Source organism: Balaenoptera physalus, assembly GCF_965194825.1.
Source record: "Balaenoptera physalus genome assembly, chromosome: 1".
NCBI lineage: Eukaryota > Metazoa > Chordata > Mammalia > Artiodactyla > Balaenopteridae > Balaenoptera > Balaenoptera physalus.
The window spans coordinates 151108958-151132223 of record NC_138882.1 but is presented as its reverse complement, the minus strand read 5'-3'; the positions used below and the strand labels follow the sequence as shown (position 1 = coordinate 151132223).

Below are 23266 nucleotides of genomic sequence, written 5' to 3'. Positions count from 1 at the left end.
TGGAAGCAATATTTTGGTTAATAACTATAAGGCAATCAGCAAGCTTTGTCTGCCTCTTATAAATGTTCTCCCCATTCTCTTTCTATTTTGTTAGTTATACTGTATATTTAAGGGCACATAACCATTAAAAACTGTATTCTTTCCCTTATAACCATCACTTATTCTTAGTTATACAAGTAAATATATTTAGTGCTCACCACCTGTTACGTCAATGTCTCACTAGTCTGGTTGTCTGAGGTATGTTCCCTAGAAGATGCCTCAGAAAGGTCTCATGAGAATAGTCCCTGTGTTCTTCCACGTTGATAACATTTTGTCTGTGGCCTTCACACCTGAAAGTCGGTCGGTTTGGTTTCCTTTCTTTGGGTATCTTAGATATATTGTTACTCTATAGTCGCCTAACATAAAGTGCTGTTGTCAAGTCTGATCACAGTCTGATTTTCTTTCCCTTATAAGTGAATTTGTCTTTTAGCCTGGATGCCCCAAATATTTTTTCTTTAAAATCCATTAATTTTACTAGAATATGTCTCAGTATGGATCTTCTGGGTTGATTTCCCCAGGTACAAGGTGTGCCCTTTCTATATGCAATCTTGAGTCTTTTTAATTTTTTTTTCAGGGAAGTTTCTTTTATATAGTTTTTTTAATATATTATTTCTCCTCCATTGCCCCATTATTCTTTTCTCCTTCAGGGACTTGTATAATACAGTTTTAGATATTTTTGCCTATCTTCTATATTTGTCATTTTCTCTTGAAGTCTCAGATTTCTCTTTATTCATTCTGGAATTTAAATGTTTTCCTTCTTTTCACTTTTTATTCCCTTAAGGCATTATCTGTTGTGCAAAAACCATGTTACTCTTATATTCCTTCTAGTTCAGTCTTCACTTGTAAGATGAGTTTTCCATTTTCTTTCCAATTCTTTCCTAAGTTTGATTACCTAATTTTTGCTTTCTAATTCTGACTTGTACTTTTCTTTCGTATCTTGTAATATTTCCTTAATTTACTTTAGCTCATTTTTAAATATTGTTACAGTTTTTACCTGGTTTTGTGGGCATATCTTTCTGGAATGCTTTATTTCATTAAGGATGTTCTTCTGCTCCTTGTTCTCATTTTTCTTATAATAACTTCATTATGAGATTTCACTCCAGTCCTTTCTGTTGCTCATTTTTAGATGAAGTTAGTTTTCCTGCACATTTAGTGGGGAAGAGTGAGTTAGGATAGCTTTGCTAAATTCAAGGCTCTACAGCTTCCTTGTCTATGTTTCCATGAAGTGGTCAGAAGAATGGCTTCATACTTTCCGAGATCTTCTGGCTCTGTTCCCCTCCCCAACTCTCATTTGGACTTCCCCTTCCTTTGTCCCAAATATCCCTGGCCTACCCTATTTGTAGTATATTCCCTGCGGCTTTCCAAAGTGTCCTGCAAAGACACTTTGTCTGGTTTTGAGGGTTCGCAGGACCCGGGCTGCTCCAGCTTCTTCAGTCCTTACTTTGGACCCCTTGCCCTCATCAGCTGGAAACAGGGTTGTACAACCCCCTGCTCCCCGCAGTTCCAGCTGCCGTTCTCCTATTGGCCCACTGTACTTTCCAGGGAGTACCTGTTTTGGGGTTCTCTTATTTTCAGATTTCTCAGACACTCTTTGCTTCCCCCTGCTTCTTTCCACAAAAATGCTGATACCATGCAAGTCTTCGAGCCACCAGTGGCTTCCACCTCCATGAATTTTGGGGTTTGCGGTGCTGTCTTGTCTCCCAGTTTTGTTATAGATGTCCGTAGGTTTTTGGTTTTGTTATCCCAATTGCTCTGTGGCTTTTTTGTTGTTGTTGTTTGTTTGCTTGTTTTGTTTTGTTTTGTTTTTTAATGGGGGAATTCAGGGAGATTAAAAAATGCCACTGCTATCTTCCCAGAATGCTTTTCTCCCAATTCTTTATATAATGCCAACCAGTGAAATCAAACAGACAATGGACAAACCACCATCCACTAACTTTTCTAAAAGTAGGGGATTCCAAGATGTAATAGTTATCTATCTAAAACCCATTCTGGGGACTTCCCTGGTGCCACAGTGGTTAAGAATCCACCTCCCAATTCAGGGGATGCAGGTTTGATCCCTCGTCAGGGAACGAGATCCCACATGCATGCCGCAACTAAGAGTTTGCATTCCACAACTATGGAGCGCGCCAGACGCAACTAAGGAGCACATGTGCCGCAACTAAGGAGCTGGTGAGCTGCAAACTAAGGAGCCTGCGAGCCACAACTAAGGAGCCCATCTGCTACAACTAAGGAGCACACGTGCCACAACTAAAGGAGCCGGTGAGCCGCAACAAAGGAGCCCACCTGCCACAACAAAGACCCAGCACAACCAAAATAAATAAATTAAAAAATAAAAATAAAAATATATAAAACCCATTCTGGTTTCACTCAGGGTGGCAGTGTGCCCAGCTAAAAAGCATTTCCCAGCCTCCCTTGCAGCTAGGGATGACTATGTGATCCAGTTCTGACCAATAAGATATAAGCATAAGATATCAGTGGGGCATTGGAGAAAGCTCACCAAAAGGCAGATCAACTCAGCTGGCCAACCAACCCCTTTTGCCCTTTCCCTTCTTTCTTCCTGCCAAAAGCTGAGCTGAGCTGCAGAGAGCTGAGCTGCTAGGCATCTGTGTAGAATAGTAAAAATGAAACTAACGGTCAAGGATTTAATCATCTACTGTGACAGTATAAGCAAGAGACTAAACAGGAGAAAGTGCTGGCTCCCCTAATGTTCCATTTTTCTCCCTGGAACAGTGCCAGGCAAGAGTCAGGTGGATTAGTACAGATGCCGGGGTTGTCTCGGGGTTGTCTCACGGCTGAAGGATCCCTGAACAAAAGGCTCCTGCCTTTTTGCAGACCAGGGAGGCAGGGAGAAGGGAGGGGGGAAGGGCTAGGAGTGGAAAAGTACTGCATACTGAGTCAGAGTGGAGGAAACATTTCAAGGCCCCACTCTCGCCCCCTTCTCCCCCTCCCCCCGCCAACAGCCAGTAAGTTGGTCTCTGCAGAGACACCTAAGAGAGGCCATGGCTAGGCTCCCCCTTCTCCGCATAAGGAGCCTGGGCTAAGACTGGGGTGATGGTAGGATGGGGCCAGAGCCCTTGACTGCAAATCCCTTCAGCGAGTGCAGTGCACAGGCTATGTACCTTCCCGGGAGGCCTGTGGGCAAAGCTTTGTAACTGCCTATGGTTGGGTCTGAAATATGACACAGGTTTTTGGCTTAGAGGCGGACTCCTCACTGCCTACACTTTGCTGGAGAGGGAAGCAGGAATCTTGGGATCAGATGATGACAAATTCATGCTAAAGACTGCTGAACAAAAGAAAAATAGAAAGATAGAAGGCAGAGTCCCTGATGGCCTCATGGAGCAGCCACGTTAACCTGGGACTATCTCCAAAGTTCTATTTACATGAGAAAAATAAAACTACTAATTTGTTTAAGCCACTGCTTTTCTGGGTTCTTTTACAGCTGAATGCAATTCTTAAGGGCTACATGGGGTTCCTAAGGGCAGTGGCTTCCAAAAGGGTGATGCTGGTTCGTTCATGAAGTTTTCACTGGTACTTGGTAGGTGAGAAAGAATGAACAATGTAGTCGGTTTTTTGTAAACTAAATTTATTCAAACTTTTAGTACTGAGATTATGCCCTTCCAGATTATTTGACATTATAATGTCCTCTCTTTCACGAGATGATGGTGGTAATTTATGATGCTGGTTGTGTCTAAAATCTTTACTTAAAAATTAAGTTCTGGGACTTCCCTGGTGGCGCCGAGGTTAAGAATCCGCCTGACAATGCAGGGGACACGGGTTCAAGCCCTGGTCCGGGAAGATCCCACACGCCGCGGAGCAACTAAGCCCGTGCGCCACAATTACTGAACCTGCGCTCTAGAGCCCGTGAGCCACAACTACTGAGCCCACTAGCCTAGAGCCCGTGCTCTGCAACAAGAGAAGCCACCGCAATGAGAAGCCCGCGCACCGCAATGAAGAATAGCCCCAGCTTGCCGCAAATAGAGAAAGCCCGCGCGTAGCAACGGAAACCCAACATAGCCAAAAATAAATAATAAACAAATTAATTAATTAAAAATATTAAATTCTGACCACTGTATCATAGAATCTCTAAACATAATTTTGGAAAAATGTACAAGTCATGTCAAACTTAAAAATACTTAGTAGTAACTAATTTCCACCTCAAAATCAGATATTTATATGTGCCTGGAAAAAAACCTGTTTTTCTTTACTTGAACACTTACAACATTTCTGAGACCAGATATGTGGGTTTTTCCACCCTAAACAATTTTGACACTAACTGCCTGGAGTTAGTGCAGACCCACAGGTTAGGGGGTCTTAATGCTAATTGCAAGCAGTGGGTCCCCAGGTTACCCATGACTTCTGTCTGACTTGGCTTATAAATTGGAGGTTCCCACGACCCCACCCCCTTGGGTTTGATAATTTGCTCACAGAACCCAGGAAAATAGTTAACTTACTACTGCTGGTTAATTACAAAAGACATTTTAAAGGATACAAATGAACAGCCAGATGAAGAGATACATAGGGTGAGGTCTAGGAGGGTCCCAAATGCAGGAGCTTGTGTCCATCTGGAGTTAGGGGTGTACCACCCTCCCAGCACATGGATGTATTCACCAAACCAGAAACTCTTCAAACCCCATTCTTTGGGGATTTTTATGGAGAATTCATCACATAGGCATGACTGATTAGTAACTCCATTCCAGTCCCTCTCCTCTCTCTGGAGAATACGGGGTGGGGATGAAAGTTCCAAGCTTCTAATCATGGCTTGGTCTTTCTGGTGACCAGCCCCATCCAGGAGCCCCCAAGAGTCTCCTAATTAGAACCAAAAATGCTCCACTATCCAGGAAATTCCAAGGGATTTAGGAGCTCTGTCAGTCACTTCTATCACTCAGGGTCTTCAGGGCTCTCTGTCAGGAACTGGGGTCAAAGACCAAATATTAGAACAAAAGATTCTCCTAGCACCCCTATTTACAAGGGCTTTAGGGGCTTTGTGTCAGGAACTGAACTGGGGCAGAAACCTTATATATTGAGATATATATATATATATATATATATATATATATATATATATATATATATATAAAATTTCACAATATGCTTCTATTCTTCAATAGGAGAAAAATCCTGTCACTTTCGGTAAGAGATAGGAATGGGAGGTTGCAGATGACTTGTACAGGGGAATGCACAGATGCACATGTATAAGAATCACTGCCTTGGGCAGCAGGAGTTAAGTATTAAAGAAAGAGCGAGCCAGGGCACCAGTTCAGATGGTGACTGGAAAGTATGAATACCAAGTTATTTGAAGAGTCCTTGAAGACAAAAGAAATATTTAGCTGGAGAGGACTCAGGGGGCGCAGAACAGTTGCTTTCAAACATCAGAAGTTAACAAAGGGAAAGAAGCTCAGACTTTGATCTGAGAACCCAGGGTTGGAGCTCGGACCAATCAGTGAAAACCACAGAGGTGCTTCTAACAGCAGGAGTGGTTCAGGAGGAATAGCTGCCTTGGTGAGGCTGAGGCTGGTGATCCCTTAGCAGGGATCACTGGACTGTCAGATCCACGGGAACAGGGACCTTGTCTGTTTTGTTTGCTGCCCCAGTACCTAGAAAGGTGATCAGCACATAGTAGGTGCACAATATATATTTGTTGAATAAGGTAATGGGGGTGACAGTCAGCATTCGATGGGAAGTTTGCCATGGTGACCTTAAGCTCACTGTAGCCTGAATTTGTGTGCCGCTTCCTTTATCTGCATGATCATCCTTTTTAGTCCAAATGTGTCTTTGTAGTTGTCTCAGAAATACACAGGGAACTCCTGTCCTGAAGAGGACAACAGAAAAAAGTGGGAAATCAGCAATCCTGACCTGGCAGAAGCTAAGCCTCCCAGATGGTGTATGTTTTGAACACAAAGTATAAACAAGTATCTTTGAGGTGTCACTGGTTTCTCCCTTTCATGGTCTCTAGCCAGGAAGTTACACTGCCTTGAAGAGGCACTCAAAGGGCACTAAAAGAATTTTCTAAAATCTGTATGTCAAAATAGTTTATAGGTAAGCATGTTCTTTAAACACACTGTTCCATGCTTAGAGGAAGAAAAATTCAGATGTCCATTTTAACCCCCACACTCCAACAGCTAGCACATTAAATCAGACTCCCACCAACCTCCGGCAGGCTGAAGATAAAACATCAAGGAAGAACCTGAGGTCAAAGTCACGAAGTGCAGACACAGACATTATTATTATTTTTTTGTATTTTGTATTTATTTTGCAACAATTAGGTTCAGTTGCCCAGAGTCAGGTCACCAAAGACAAATCTTCAGGCTCCCAATGAATCCCAACCAAAGTTCATGCTGTTTGGCCACTTTAGGATGGCAAGGGGAGCAGAGGCTCACCTAGGTAATCTGTACACGATCCAGAGAAAAGACACCCGAGTTAGGATGGATCCATTTCAGGGATTAAGGGTGTACCTAACGTGAAGCACACCACGTGACCATGAGAGGCAAACGCAGGGCACTTGGGCAGCCTCACCCATCCCCTCGTATTTCTCTCCAAACCAGTGCACAGTCACAGTGACAACTGACAGTGAGAGAAGAGCTGAATGACACGTCTCAACTCAACAACATTTAATTTTTGTTTGTTAAACAGGTGATTAGGCTTCAGTGTGGCACCCCCCAGATGTTGGGGGTTGGGGCCATTCCATCCGTTTTCCCGCGCTTTGGTCATTCTGCTTTCCTGCAATGGATGCCACGTCCAAAAGAACCATACTCCAAAACCCACTGAAGAGAACTGAAAAACAAAAAGAGTAACTTTCAAGATCAAGATGCCCCCGTACAGAAAGGATTTAGAGATATAACTTCAACACCAGAGCAGTCTGCCTATACCAGCTCCCTAAACCTAGAGCCTTGAGCCCTGATTTATAGACTCCACGGAAGACTTCCTGCTGGAGGGGAGATGACATTTTTTAAAGTTTTCCTCTATTTCTTTGGAAACCCAGTGACTTTCTCTGACACACATCCCAAAGCTACCTTCACCCATCCTCCTTTCTCTCTTCTTTGTGACTGATCTGTGTTTGGTGCTAGAGGAGGAAAGATAAAAGTAAATATCTTTTTACATAAAAAGACATAAAAAGATTTGGAAAGTGAGAGCTGTTTGTGGTTGCTGAAACATACGGTTATACAGGGGACAATGGCAGGATATGAGGCAGGACAAACGGATTAGGGATGGATCATGGCAATCCAGGGAGTTTGGGTTTTCTTTAGACAACAGGAGGCCAAAAAACAGTTTTTAAGTAGAAGAGTGATGCAGTCAAAGGCACAACCAGATTTATAGATTTTCAAAGACCCCTATGGCTACATATAGGATGGATCAGAAGGAGGAGAAGAAAAGAGACAGAGAAACCCATCAAGCTCTTACCATAGTCTAAATGTGAGATGATCGGGTCCTGAACGCTGGGTACGGTACTGATAGGACAGATTTGAGAAATATTTCAGAGGTAGCATAGACAAGTCTTGCTGACAGATAAGATGTGGAAGATAAGAGGGAGGAATCTACACTGATGCTGAGGTTTCTAGCTTGGGTGACCAGGTAGATTTCTTAATTTATCCAACAAATATTGATGGAGGACTCACGTGCCAGGCACCGGATACGATGAATAAGGCAGACATGGTTCTAACTCTCAAGAAACTTACAGTCCAACAAGGGAAACTACAGAGTAAACAAATACATAAAACATTATTTATGTAATTACGATTATAAGGTACCATGAGAGGGTATGATAAAGAATCTAACCTAGTCTGAAATCGGGGCAGTGTGGATGGCAGTGCCATTCACTGAGACAGGAAAATGAAAGAGGATCTGGTTGTTGGGGGGATGAGTTTAGTTTTGAACATAATGAATTTGAGGCATCTGTTGGTACACCTAGTTGAGGATTTGCAAGAGACGGGAACTTGGAAAAAGAGGCTAGAGATATGGTCAAATCCAGGGGAGATTAAGGAATGTGGCAGAGAGGGGTTCCTAATGCATGGCCTTTCCCCTAAGAGAATAAGCCAGGCCTCCCTGGCGACCTCATCAGGGGAAATATCACAACCAGTGTCAGCATTTAAGCACACCATGAAGGTGAGGCTGAGGCAAGGGAGATTTGCCTAAATCCACTGGCTCTAGAAAAGGGAAAAGTTGCCAACAAAATAGCTGTGAAAAGTGGTTGGAGAAGGGTGGATGCTGTAATTTGTTGGAGTGAAAGAACCTAAAGTCCTGATTGGCCTTCTGGTAAACATCGGCTCTGGTTTCTGAAATGCTAAGTAAAGGTAGGGACAAACCAGTCCACAGGGCAGGCACTAAAGATTTATTTTCATAAATATGGAAAGATTTGGTCCACAATGTCACCATCAGCCAGGGCTCCCTCGCCACTTCCAGGCCTAAGACCTGGGTAAGGCTTCCCTGGCCACTTCTGGCTCCCCACCACGGTGGCCCCCTGTGGCATGCCCTACTCCCTTCCTGGCCCCATCCCTGCAACCAAGCCTGGACAGTGTCACCATTGCCTGATCTGGAGTGTTCCAATCAGAAGTTCCCAAAGTCATGATTCTCTTTTTAACTCAGCAAGGCCTGCTAGGCCTGCTGTGTGATGCAGGAGATATAAAGTTGGGCTGTAAAATCTGGGAAGGTAAGAACCTATCTCCATTGTTCACCCGTAGCCCAGCACCTAGCACAGAGTAGGTCCTCAATGAATGAACAAGAGTTTCCAAATAACTTGGCAAATGATCCCAGGAAAGTTTTGAGTGCCACATGGTTATGTATATAACCCTTGCTTCTTCAAAATCTAGCTTTCCCCAAATGCCTGCTGAGTGCTGGGGCTATACTGGTAAATAAATCTCTGACCTCAAGGAACTCTCAGTCTATGAAGTTATGGTTAATAAGAAAATGGCCACAATAGAGAAACATACAAAGAACTGTGGCAGAGCCCAGAGAAATAAGTAAGTAATATTACCTGGAGAAGTAAAGCAAAACTTCACCAAGGACAGAGTATCTGAAGTAGGCCCTGAAGAATATATAGGAAGTTTCCAAGCAGACAAGGGAGGGAAAAGCATATTCCAGAACTTAAAAAAAAAAATCTTGAAAGATTTTATTTATTTTTTAAAAATTATTTATTTATTTTTTATGCTGCGCCTCACAGCTTGCAGGATCTTAGTCCCCCGACTAGGGATTGAACCCGGGCCATGGCAGTGAAAGTGCAAAGTCCTAACTACTGGACCACTAGGGAATTCCCTTCAAAGATTATAAAGTAACATTTCCAGTAATTAGAGGTAGTTTGGTACTTTTACTACTAGATCCCTGTAAGTGCACAGTGGGATAAAACGTAAGTACTTATGTGATACCCCAATTCTATCATTGATGGTGTCAGTAAGAAATGAGATCCTCAGTACAGGAGAAAGGAGATATGAATATAAGATACAAGCAGTTTAGTACTGTACTAAACAGGAACTGGAAGTATCAGTATGAACTCACAACATATGTTCTATCAAGCAAACAACAATCATATTTCCTAGCTCTGAACATTGAAAAGGCCTGAAAACAATGACTAAGCCAGTTGCAACGAGCACCACTAGCATCCAAATTGTGACCTGGAAATACTATCTCCCCACTGAATGGAACCAGGACTCCTTAGAGAAATGGCTCAGTCTGGGTCTGGGACAGGAAAAGTTCAAAATGAGCCTAGAACATTTGGTCATAACAGATAACAAGGCAGTTATCAGAGACTCCTAGGGTCGTGCCGACAGGACTCAGGCGCCAACCTGAAGAGGCTCCCGGTGGCCAAATACAGGACAATTTGAGCATCAATAAGCATAGTATTTGCAATGGACTGAAACTAATTAGTCATTGCTGCAGATCCTAGTGAGCCAACTACTATTTTGAAAGCAGGTAAATAAAGAGAAAAAAAATCATTTATCTTGCTTTTCTAATATAAACTGTATCACTGGAACCACACAGATGAAGGGAAATTTTTATTAAAGAAGTATTCTAGTAAATAAATAAAGAAGGAAAGATAGAACTGAAATATCACCATTTTGAAACCCCTACTGAATTAATGGGTCTAGGCATTGCTTATTAATGACTACTAATATCAAAAAGACAGAGAGATAATTAGACATTATAAGTTTATGGATGGAAGGGTTTTACAGCATATATCAAGTAATCTTGCCAAAAAAAAATCAATCTGAATCTGATCAAACCTTTAGATACAACCACCAATTCACAGAAAACAGAGGACAGAGCTATACGTTAAATGATACCATGGAGAAACAATCAGCAAAATCCAGACGGTGAAAAACTATAGGATAAATGATTTTTCAACAAATAAGTGGCAAAGGGAAAGAGAAAGATGGAGTAGGACTCTATAATTTAAAAGGCATTTAAGAGGTACAACACCCAATTGCAATATGAAACTCAAACACTGAAATGTTTTTGATATTAGAGTTATTTCTTTTTTTAAAATATTTATTATTATTATTTTTTATTTTGGCTGCACTGGGTCTTAGTTGTGGCATGTGGGATCTTCTAGCTGCAGCATGTGGACTCTTAGTTGCGGCATGCGGACCCTTAGCTGCGCCATGCAAACTCTTAGTTGCGGCACGTATGCGGGATCTAGTTCCCCGACCAGGGATCGAACCTGGGCCCCCTGAATTGGGAGCATGGAGTCTTACCCACTGGACCACCAGGGAAGCCCCAAGAGTTAGTATTTCTTAAGATGTGATTATGGTACTATGGTTAGGTTTTGAAGAGTATCTTTCTTTTTTTTTAAAGGTTGTTTTAGCCTCTTATTTTAAATATTTATTTATTTTTGGCTATTCCTCGTGGCTTGTGGGATCTTATTTCCCAACTGGGGATTGAACCAGGGCCCATGGCAGTGAAAGTGCAGAGTCCTAACCACTGGACCGCCAGGGAAGTCCTTGAAAAGAGTATCTTTTATAGATATAGAATTTAAGTGTTTATGGATGAAATAATAGGATGTTCTATATTTGCTTCCAAATAATACAGGGGAAAGAGGTGGGGACTATATGGGTATATGGATGAGACAAGATTGGCCATGAGTTGACAACTGTTGAAAGTGAAAGAGGGGAGGGGTACATAGGGATTCATTATACTATTCACTCTACTTTTGTCTATGTTTAAAAGTTTCCACTAAATAAGTCAAATAAAAGAATAAAAAGTTATTGTGTTGACCCACTTACCATCCCAGGTTCTCCCAATTTTCCTCAGAGAAAGGGAACTAAGACGAAAACTGAAAAAGAAATAGCCCAGAAACTGAAAATGGATTCTCTGGGAAGGGACATTTCCCGACATTGTGTGGAAAAGAATAAGGGGCTGTAGAAAACAGTGTTAGCTATGGTGTGAGATCATGCAGTTTGGACACTGTGTTAAAGGGGATTACAGCATTCATTGAGTTAAAGCTGATTTCAGAATAAAAGAACTGATGTGTATAAACCTAGTAAGAACATTTGAAGCTTTGGCTTATAAAATGCACTCTTGGCATGAGTGAGTGAAAGGATAATTGCATATAAACCCTGTGTATCAAATCAGGAGGGTTTTAATTACAAAGGAGTCTCCTGAAGCCCTCTGCTCATCCCTTATTAAAGCCCTTATCACACTGCGGTATATTTACCTGCTGGCCGTCCTCCTCTGGACAGAGCCACTTGTCATTGCCCCTGGGAAGGTAGCCCCAATCTGAATACAGTCCTTCAGACACTCCATCCCTCAAGCCAAAGTAAGACTCCCTAGGTTCACAAGGGTCCTGGCTCAGAGAAGAAATGGCATTGGCCCTCAGGTGATAAGTTAATATAAAACAGAAAGGAAAGAACGAAGGAAGGAAGGAAGGAAAGAAGAAAGCCAGATGTTCTTTATAATGTCTCAATGACTTATGTAGGGGTAGCTTCCCTGATTACAAGTAATTGGAGGCTCCCTCGTGATCCTGAGGTTCTAGGGAGAGAAGGGGTTAATGCTCTCCCAGTGATCCCTTCCAGGCTAAGCCCTCCACTGCACAGATTTACATGAGGCAAGTTATCTGTGAGATTAGAAGTCATTCTTTTCCAATGAAAGCTGGGAGTCCAGAGCTTACAGTGAGAGGCACAGCCAGCTCATAAATCTGCAGCGCTCAGGGCTCTGGACAGCCCTCTCATTGGCAAAGCGATTGATGCTTCTGCCAGGGAGGGTCCAAAGAAACTGTTCGTCACTATCTCATTTAGAGACTTGACACCCAAATGGAGACACTGACACCCAAGTTTATAGATCTGAGCAAAGCCCATAGGTACCAAATCTGTGTAAATCAGGATGGGAGGTCTGCAAGGGCCCTAAGGGCCAGGATCTTCCAACATGCCAGCGTCTGACTCTCTGAAGGTGTATAGCACCTGGGACACTTGGTCTGGAGACTTCATAACCAAAATGTATGGAAGGAACTGTATGTATGAAGTCTCAGCCCAGGAGCAGGCTGAGAGAGCCCCTCTCCAGGTTGATGTCAGGTATTCTGAGGCAAGGCAGAGAGCCAGACAGCTGTGGCCACTGTGTCCTCCACCTCTGTCCCTCTGCAGCTGAGCTCAGGTTTTCTTGTTCTAGGTGATGTGAGCCCACAGTGCATCACTGTGTCTCAATGAACAGCCTATGTCTTCACTTTCCCAAAAGCCACGGGAAGTTGACTACTCTTTTCAGAAAAACGGGTAACTAATTGCTTTCTGCTCACGCAAGACCCCCTCTGTGAAGCCTTCCCCCAGGCCAAATGAGTCAGTGTTTCTGTGCTCCCACAGTGCCCATCAACTCACAACTTGGCCATGGCACTTCTCACACAGCCTGGCCCACCGCCTGGTCCTTATCTGGTGAACTGTTTTACCCATGGACCAAGGCGCCTTGAGGCAGACTCTATCTGATTTTGCAGGTCCCCAGTGCCCAGCTCACAGAGGCCACAAAGTGGCCTCAAATAAACATTGAGAGAGAAAGTAAATTATGATCCAGGACTCAGTGAGCCAAGGCACTTCTGGTAAAAGCCCACATCCTGACTCTTGCCTGAATCTTACAAAGTCACCTCCACCCACTCAATTAACGAAGCACTCGCCCTGTCTGTGCTAGGCGGGTATTAGGCCAAGACCGGGGAGTCCAAGTGAAATAAGAGTCCCTTCCCCATGGACCTCAGATGAAGACCCATCCTGCTCTGGGGCCTTCTCTGCTAACAGTCAATGGAGTCCATTTGCAGGATGAGCTGGACAAGTGTGCAGGCAATTCAACAGTAATGCAAACAACCTACCACGTGCTCATTCTAAGGCAGTGGGCTCCAAAAACAATCCACTGAGGTAGTGGAAGCAAAATATTAGAACTTCTATCAATATTTATTTTTCATCAAAAAATAAGGAATTAAGCTTTAATAGTTACTATATGGATTGACAACAGTCTTTGTAAATGCTTCAAATAGAAACGTGTCACTAAAGGTGTGTGCTTGTGGCAGAGAGACTCTAAAATGGCCTCCATATGATGTATATGTATAGCAAATCATCACAATGTGCACTTTAAATATCTTACAATTTTGTCAGTTCATCCTCAATAAAGCTGAAAAATTAAATTAAATTAAAAAATAAAAATGGCCTCTAATGATCCTTGCCTCCAGGTACTTATGCCCTGATGTGTCCTGTCCCCTGGAGTGTGGGCAAGACTTGCAACTTGCCTCTAATCCAAAGAATACGGCAAAGGTGATGGAGGTCATTTCTGTGATTACATTACGTAGACGGTAACTTGCATCTTCCTAACAGAGTCTCTCTTGATTATCTCCATTTGTGGCTTTGATGAAGTAAAAGTCCTCACATGGAGGGGCCTATGTGGCAAGGAACTGAGGGCAGCTTCCAGCTGATCATCAGCAAGGAGGCCGTTGGTCTGGCAGGCCGCAAGGAACTGAATCCTGACAAGAACTATGTGAGCTCGGAAGAAGATCCTTCCCCAGCCCAGTTTTCAGCCGAGACCCCGGCGCAGGCAACAGTTTGAGTGCAGCCTTGTGAGAGTACTAAGCAAGGAGAAGGAGAAGGAGAAGGAGAGAACTAAGCAAAGCTACGCCCGGATTCCTGACTCACAGAGACAGTGAGATAGTGAATGTGTGTTTTTTGAGCTGCTAGGTTTGTGGCAATATTGTTAGGCAGAAATAGATAATTAATACCGTCCTCAAATTCTCAACTGACAGGTTGTGCAATCAAAGTAGTGTGGAGACCTCTAGATTAGCAAAGTAGGCATTCCCCACCCCCAAAAGAGCCAAAGGTCAGCAGGGGAGCCTGCAAGTTTTCGGGGTAAAAAGAACATCAGCCTAAAAAGTGGGAAAGTGGAAAAAACCTCAGGAACTGGTCCCCTAAGACCTGGGTTTGATTCCCAGCTCTGCCTCTAAGAGAGGGGTGATCTTAGTCGACTCAGACTTACTAAAGCCCAGCTTCCTCATCCATATAATGGGGACAACAAGGCTGGTAAGAGCGGCCAATGAGAGTGACCTGGACAGTATTTTGTAACATAGAATGTGATATACACGTTAGATTGCTACCAAACCTGGCCTTGGGCAGGGCACTGTCCTCTCTTGGCCTCAGCTTCCTTACTGTAAAAAGAGGAGGGAAGCACATCCCATCTCCAAGGGCTCTGACCTTCTTGATTCTAGCAATGTGAAGAGAGGAAGTGGGGAAATCAGGCTCTGACATTTACAGTGGTTTCCTCGTCACGCCATTGGCCAGGATGACTGTCGCACCAACAAGGCAACTGGAGAGGCCTCTGTTTGACCAATCACATCTTGTCACCTCGCAGGGTCGGCGACCTAAATTCCTCAACTAAGAGGGAAAATCTCCATTTGTTTTACAAAAAGGAAATAAAGGGTGACAGTAAAGTCAGTAAGAACCACCAAATTCCAGCACAGATTACTAACCCCTTTCAGAAGGGCAGCAGCTTGATTCTATTACTGAGCACCAACTATGTGCCAGGAGCTTTTATAAACATGATCTCTACTTTCACTACAATCTTATAATATAAACACACACATACCTCACTTCATTGTTCTTCACTTTATTACACTTTGCAGATATTGTTGTTTTTTACAAATTGAAGGTTTGTGGCAACTCCACATTGAGCGAGTCGTTTGGCACCAGTTTCCCAAGAGCATTCATCTCTGTGTCACATTTTGGTAATTCTTGAAATATTTCAAACTTTTCCATTATTATCCGATTTGTTATGGTGATCTCTGATCAGTGATCTCTGATGTTACTACTACTAGGACTCACTGAAGGCTCAGATGATGGTTAGCATTTTTTTAAGCAATGAAGTATTGATACTTTTTAATTAAGGTATGTGCATTGCTTTTCTAGACATAATGCTGTTGCATACTTAATAGGCTACAGCATAGTGTAAATATAACTTGTATATGCACTAGGAAACCAGAAAATTCATGTGACTTGCTTTACTGCAATACTCACTTTACTGTGGTGGTCTGGAACCGAACCCACAATATCTCCAAGGTATGCCTGTAGACTGTATCATCTTTATTTCATAGTAAGTTAGCTGAGGCTCAGAGACAGTCAGCCCCTTGCCCCAGGCACATTGCTAGTACATGGTAGGGCAGGGATTTTCATTCTGTTTGACTCTAAAGGCCCTGGTCATTGCACCACACCCTGTTGCTCTGGGAGATAGCAGCTTGGGCAGAAAGGTCAGCCCATGATTACAACATAGAGTAAAGGTTCTTGGCCCACAGCGAGATCATGTGCAGAGTGTGGCTTCATTCATTCATTCCACAAACATTTACTGAGCACCCACTGTATACCACGTCATGTGGTGGGCAATGAAGAAACAGAGAAATACCCATTCCTTGTTCTTATGGGAAGACACCCTAGTACATGGAGGACAAATGGATGAATAAATGCGTGAACAAATGGATAAGCAGGTGGACACGCTGACAGTGAGTGATTGGTGTTTTGAGCACCACTAATAAAGTGATGTATAATATAGGGTGTAATGGGTTCACAGGTAAGTGATGAAGTGATGACTGCTGGAAGGGAAGGAACATTTCAGACAACTGGATCAGCAAGCGCAAAGGCAGGATGTGTTCTGGAGATGGCAAGCAGCTCAGCATGGCTGCAGGCTCAGAACACGGAGGACGTGAAAAGGGGAGGCGACAGATCAGCCGTGGAGGAACAGGGTCTTTTTCCTGTACTCTGACCCTCTGAGCTAACCCTCAACAGTGGAATCATCAAAGAGGCCAAAGAACAAACTGGGCGTGAGAACTGGTAAGCTTCGGAGAACTGCATGAGTAATTCGAGAGCGGTCACACTCAGGGTCTGAGGCCAGCCTGAGATGTCACAGAGAAACTGGAGAAAACCACTAGACTGTGATCAAATGGAACAAACCCATGCTGTGCTGCTGGGAAGGGGACAGGGAGCAGAGGAGAGGGGATGCTGGGGCCAAAAGGCAGGAACTCCTCTTACAGAAGAATCTGAGAGCTTGTGTTTCCCAAATGTATAAAGCCAGATGAGTCTACTTCCCAACTGAAGCCTCAGCAAGAGGGACACACACAGGGACATGCGTGTGCACACACACCACACTGAATCATGCAGACAGATAGAAGGGCCTGGCCCTCTCAGTGCTTGATGTTAACAGCAACAGGACAGATGCCCCCGCCCATTTTTACTGTACCTCATAGCGAGAAGATGAAAAGATAATCTCTCACTTTCCCCTTTAGCTGGACTTGGCTGCTGCAACTGTTTGGTTTGGAGCAGCTGTGCTTGTTGGGAGATGGTCCATCTCTGGTGCATCAAAAAAGTAGGCCTGCAGGAAAAGGAGACCCATGAGGGTGGTTAATAAATAATGGTCCAGGTGCGTGTCCTAGACTCCATGCTGACAGTACCTCTGGGCTCTCGTGGCCCCTACATTTCCCCCACTGCACTGGTCATCACTGAACTGTCTCTGTTTCTGTCTCTTACTCAACTGAGAGTGCCTTTTTAAATTTTGCTACCATTTATTAAGCACTTGCTACCTATGACTTAATCTTTATAACAACTTGGTGAGGTTGTTGTCATTACCCTCATCTGACAGATGAAGAAACTGAGGCTCAGACACGCTGCCATTCGCTTAGGTGCACATGGCAGCAAGTGGTGCAGTCAGGACTCAATGCTTGGTCTTTCCGACTGCAAAACTCAAGCTGTTAATCACCACAGTCTCTCCTCCAAAGACCGTGTCCTTCTTGTCTCTGCGTCACCAGCCCCTCACACAGGGCAGGGCACACTGTGTAAACAATCAATACTTAATGAACTGAACCAAGGTAGACTGCTGCCAAACCAGTCGGCTCCCCGTAAAGACCTTTCAAAGAAAGTGCTAGGCAGGCTTTACCTCTTAATTCTTCAACTTGGAAATGAAAGGTTTGATAAGTGCTTCCACTCACCATCTACAATTTAACTATCAAAAATCAGAAGGAGGTGGAAGACGGAAAAACATCAGGGAGGATCTTCCCACCTGTTTCGGGGTCTGAGAAGCCTAACGTGAGCCCAGGAAAATGCCAATCTCACTAGCCTTGAACTCGGGTTGTTCGAAGGACAGGTGAACCCGTTAGTAAATCAGGGATCACTGCCTGCGCATGACTCGCCCCTGGAGCCGGGGCCTCAGGAAGGTAAAAAAGATAAAAAGCCACCAAGTCAAGAACCATCTCACCAGCTCTGCTCTCTATCAGCCAGAAGGGGGCACCAACACAACACGCTGGAGCCTCCCCCAACATAATTCCTATTTCGAGTTAACTCTTCAACGATCCATTTCAAAAAGTTCCTAGCTGCAGACTCCCTCTAGTTTGTCACATCCCCTGGGCAATTCTAGTAGTTTTAAAAGCCTTCCTCCCCAAGGCCCCTTCCAGCAGCTGTTTTCCGAGGAAGGAGAAGAATGGTCCCTAACCCGAGCAGGGGCAGGGGCCATGTTACTAGCGTTGGGCCCCTCCAGTTATCTTGCAGGTGCACTGAGCCAAGAAGCCCCCAGGAGGCAAGAACAATGACTATCCTCCAGGTTCCTGGAGGAAACCCTCACCAGATGGAATAAGCCAGGAAGCCCAGCTTCTAAACCTGGCTCTGCTAGGAACTCGCACTATGACTTTGGACAAGTCTTATCTGTTAAATGAAAGGACTGGGAAAAAAAATAAAAATAATTAATTCCACTAGGAATTAGGCACTAGGGCACAGACCCTCTACTTGGAGCAGTACCACCTCAAACATAGGTTTGTGCATCTCCAAACATACCAGCCAAGGATGCAACCTCTAGTGCCTCCTTAGTCTCCCTGCCAGGTGTGTTCCAGGACCAGCTTAGAGATCGTGTACAAGTACAAGCACTGAGGGACCCACGGCAGGTGCTGGGCTGTCATATGCTTCACTGCACTAAGGCAAAAACACTAATTCGTGTTCCCCAGGGGACAGTGAGAAGGCCAAGCTGTCTGGTTCAGCCAGTGCCCCTCAGCTCAAGTAGCTCCCCTGCCGTTTCCTCTCCCTGCCTTTCCAGTGATAATAATTGCACATATCATTCATCCTTGTGGTAACATCTTTACTTCTTTTTCTAAGTGAGGAGGTGGGGATCCAGAGGGGTGAACTAATAAGCAAAAAAGCAGGGAGTGATGGAGCTGAGGCTAAAACCCGTCTCCTAATGTCTGTTTCCGCCCTCTTGCATTGTGCATCTCCTCTGTAAGAGAAAGGAGGAGGCCATCTCCAGTGTGAACAACAAAACCCCAGACCCAGTGGGCCCCTGGCTAAACAAATGGTTCCCTTCCTCGAGGAAAGAAAACTGTGCCTCCCGTCCAAGAAGCGGTCCTACACCTGCGATTAGCTACCTGCTCCACCATCCAATCTGCCCCGCTCCTCTGAGTCCCTTAAAACTGAACAGGGCAATGTCTTTTCTCCTGCCTCCTCCTCTCCTCCAACTTCTCAACCGTGTGTGCGTGTGTAAGAAGTTCAGGAGAGAGATGGGAAGATGCCAGGGAGGGGCACCAATGAAAGGGCACTGTCCCTAGAGTTGTGGCCTGGGACTGCTCTTACTGGGGCACTCGGAGGAACAGGCAGCAGAGTGGCCCTGGCAGTTTCTGATGACACAGGGCTCGTTTAATAACTTCTTTACATCTGAAGGAACTATCACAGCATATGAAGGGCTTTCACAGCCATTTCACCGAGTCTCACAAAAGCCCACGAAATATGAATCTCCCTGACAGACGAGGAAACCCAGGTTCTGAGTTAAGTCACTAGCCTAGGCTCTCAATGCTAAGCAGCTCCCAGCCCAGTGCTCTTTCTACTTCATTATGATGCTCTCTTTTAGAAAGTTCCTGAGTAGCAAGATGGGCAGGTAAACCCTAACTTCAGTGTCATTTACCCCAAAAGGGAGGAGTAGGCATAGGAGGTAAAAGATCCTGGCCGCAGGTACCAAATTAAATGTGTTAATAACAACACCCCTGCTCCACAGCCCCATCTGCCTTGCTCCCCTCTACTCTTTACAGAACCGGACACGGCGATGCCTTTCTCCTGCCTCCTTCCCCTTACTAACTTCTTAACAAGGTACATAACACACACACACACACAAAATCCAAAAGAGAGATGGGAAGACGCCAGTGAGAGGCATTATAGCGAGAGAGTTAGTCACAGTGCAAAGCACATTCTTCCTCAGCAGACAGGAGGGTCACAGGAAGGTCACAGCAGCATTTCTAGGCATCAGCCCAGAGATTCCAAGTGCCAGACATTAATAGTGTCACTCTGCTGTCTCAAGGGGTTAAAGCTTAGGCATATGTAAAATGCATGTCAACCGAGAACTTGGCACTTTTTATGAGACTTGTTCAATGATAAAGTTCTGGGATCTTATTAAAGCACTTCATGAGACCATGGTTGTCTACAGAAAATATTCAAGATCAAACAGTGCCAAAGAAATCTTTACTCCTGTAACTGCAAAGCCTGACCAAGGGTCTGGCCATGTGCTATGTGAACACCTTCCTGTGGGCAGCCATGCCCTTAACATTCTTGGATTTGGATTTTTTAAAAAACCTATACCAGGCCCTGTTAAGGCCATGGGCAGCAATTTTTACACACAATGTGTACAGAAATTACAAAGAACATGTCTCCTTAGGATCAAAGGAAAGGGATCTAATTTATGGGCATTTATGGGACAAATTCCATGTTAAGTGCTTTATACGTATTATTTTATTTTATCCTCAGAACAACCCTCTGTGGCAAGAACTATTATACCCATGTTACAGATTAAGAAATTCAGATTCAGAGACGTTCCCTGCCCAAGCTCATACAGCCAGTGAGTGACACAGCTGGTCTTCAATCTGGGCCTGTCTGACTCAAAAGCACATGCTTTCCCTAAAAAGATACCTAAACACATTACTTCAAACATTGTTTTAAATGTTGTTCATCTTAAAGATAACTTTTTCCTATTTTGACTTCATTCTCGAGCTTTCTACCTATGAAACGCTGAATTTCAAAACTCTTTCTGAGTCTGTGCAGAAAACCAGTAAAAGCATCCAGAGGTGGAACACCCGCCGCCCGGACCCTCCGCTCCCCAGCTCTATATGTAGACACTCATCCACCCCTACTTCCTCTGTCCAGACACCAAATCTCAACCAAACTTCAGAAGTTAGGTGAAGTCAGAGATTATAATCAAATTCTCATGACTATTATTTCTCATCTAGGACAGTCTATTTAAAACGCTATTTATTTCACGGAGCCAATTTTCAAAGAACCGTGGTGTCTAACAGTTTGAGGTCTGAGCATTTGCATCTAAAGCGCACCGGAAGAGCATCGGAATGAGACCATACCAGGCAGCCCACAGAAAGCAGCATGTGAAGCAACACAATCGTCACAATTGTGGCCAATGCGATGCGTCGGTTGTCCTCACGAACTGCTGGCCAAAATGTCATTGCCAAGACAGAGCCTGAGATGCCCAGGGCAATCGTAACTAGAATCCAGCGGACCACTTTCTGGGGGATGATCCACAGTATCTGAAAGAAAAGGAGGGCGGGGAGGGTTTGGGGGAGGCATTCAGCGAGGCATTTGTTCATTCCAGGCACATGTGTTCATAAAGGCCCAGGAGCCTGTCAACAGCTGGGCCTTCACTGCCACTCGGGTTTCCCGGAACAGCCCAGAGAAACGCCACCAGCGTGCAGACTGAGGAGAACGCTTTCCTAACAAAGGGCTCAAGATCCAGGGAAGGCACTTGGCTCCCCGGCCCCCATTCCCACTAAACTTCTAAATTCAAGGGGTGTTTTTCAGATGCACATCAGTGTTAGGCTAGAAATAATGATGCTGGTTGACTTTTCCACTAAGAACAGGGCCTCACTCAGAATCAGTGTGGTACTTACCGCCGTGGGGATATAAATGAAGAGTGAATATCCATAGACGCACACAATCTCCAAAAATGAATAGGAAACGATGTTCATAACTTTACTGTTTCTCCACACAAGGAAACCCCAGAGTGCAAGGGGAACCAGCCAGGCATAGGCATAGATGATTGTGGCTGCGATGGACACTGAGGGCGAGAGGACACAAGTTTTAATTCCACCATGCCTTTAATGCACTGTCACGGCACTTCCGGTACCTGCTGGACTTACTTCCTGCAGGAGTGTCCACCTGCCTCACTGGATCAGGGGATCGTGTCTTGCTGGTCTCAACCCCTGAGCCTGGCACAGTACCCAACAAGCAGTAGGTGCTCTATAAATGTGCTGCATCCACGCCCCTTTAGCATTTGTGTTTGTGGTGATGACCAGTAGTCTTTCCTATGGTTTCTATAATTCACTTAATAACTAACAATTAATAGTATTAAACAACTGAATTATGCAACTGAAATACTTCCGAGGGCCACACTGCAAGTGTTTAAATACACAGAACATTTCAATCGAATACAAGTCAACTATCCCCTTGGAAGAACACATCTTCTTTCTTTAGCAAATTTATGAAAATGACCTGGGCACAGATTAACTTGTTCTACATGTTACTTAGAGTTCCTTCTGTCTCTGAAATAGGGAGTTCCAGCTCACCGATGAATTGCTTGGAATAGTCTCCAGATCCACTTTCTTCTTTAAATAATTCGGTCTCTGTGGTGGAAATGCTACTTAGCGGCTCCTCAGAGCAGCAATGCTCAGTGTATTACTTACTGTCCCTCCCTCCCCCTCCTCCAGCAGCACGCCCTAGAGGATTCATCCTTCCTCTTCTGGAGTGGAGGATCATAATCGGCTCAGTCCACAACACCAGCCCTTCCCAGATGAAAGTCACCAGGTAATCCACTGAACGCTCTTGGCAAGAACAAAGGCACTCCTAGTAACTACAGTCAGACTCTGGGTAAGATATGTGATTGTCCAAAACATTTTCAGCTCCCAGAGCAGTTTTTTTCACATGGGGAACTCCAGCATTAAGCCAGATGTAATTTTGCTGATATACTGCCTTTTTCTTGAATAACTAAAGGGAGGGGAAGGGAATTGCTACAGTGACTACAGCTCTCCACTGGGTGTCAGGCATTACACTGAGTGCTTTACTGAGAGGTAACGTTGTACAACAGTCAGAGCTACAGACTGTATATGCAGACTCTAATCCTAGCTCTGCCACTTACAGCTGAGTAGACCTGGGTGGTGAGTTACTTAACCTTCCTGCCTCTCATCTGTAAAATGGGAATAATAATAGTACACTACCTTATAAGATTATTAGGAGAATTCAGTGAGTAAAAACAGGTATATTTAGAACACTGATTGATAAATAATAAATGCCCAATCAAGAATAAGCTTTTTGGGACTTCCCTGGTGGTGCAGTGGATAAGACTCTGTGCTCCCAATGCAGGGGGCCGGGGTTCAATCCCTGCAGGGAACTAGATCCCACATGCATGCCGCAACTAAGAGTTCGCATGCCACAACTAAGGAGCCTGCAAGCCGCAACTAAGAAGCCCACCTGCCACAACTAAAGAGTCCTGGAGACGCAACTAAGGAGCCCACCTGCCACAACTAAGACCCAGTGCAACCAAATAAATAAATAATAAAAAATTAAAAAAAAAAAAAAAAAAAAAGAATAAGCTTTTTATATTGTTAACCGATATATAAACACATTATTTCATATAATCTATATCTTTATTTTAGAGATGAGGAAACAGGATCAGAGAGCTAAGTGGTTTGGTTAGGGTCAAATAATTAATAAGTGGTAGAAGCGGGACATGACCTTGGACGTGTGACTTATAATCTTTACATAAAATGGAAAAA

The 23266-nt window shown here is 44.2% G+C and overlaps 1 protein-coding gene across 8 annotated transcripts in view; it reads right to left on the bottom strand.

The window, feature by feature from the left end:
• Positions 1-6632: 6632 nt before the first annotated feature.
• Positions 6633-23266, bottom strand: part of YIPF1 (Yip1 domain family member 1) — a 34192-nt gene continuing 17558 nt past the window's right edge. For 6 of the 8 annotated variants that reach the window (XM_082430653.1, XM_082430649.1, XM_082430650.1 and 3 more), the window contains 4 exons: positions 21386-21552; positions 20843-21025; positions 16708-16839; positions 6633-6810 (listed from right to left, as the gene is read on the bottom strand). In XM_082430653.1, coding sequence (XP_082286779.1) covers positions 16750-16839; positions 20843-21025; positions 21386-21552 — 440 coding nt within the window. In that variant the 3' untranslated portion in view covers positions 6633-6810; positions 16708-16749. Of the gene's footprint in view, positions 6811-7652; positions 7729-11249; positions 11300-16707; positions 16840-20842; positions 21026-21385; positions 21553-23266 lie in introns of those variants that run through there. The other 2 variants (XR_014254915.1, XM_082430652.1) reach the window with 2 other exon arrangements.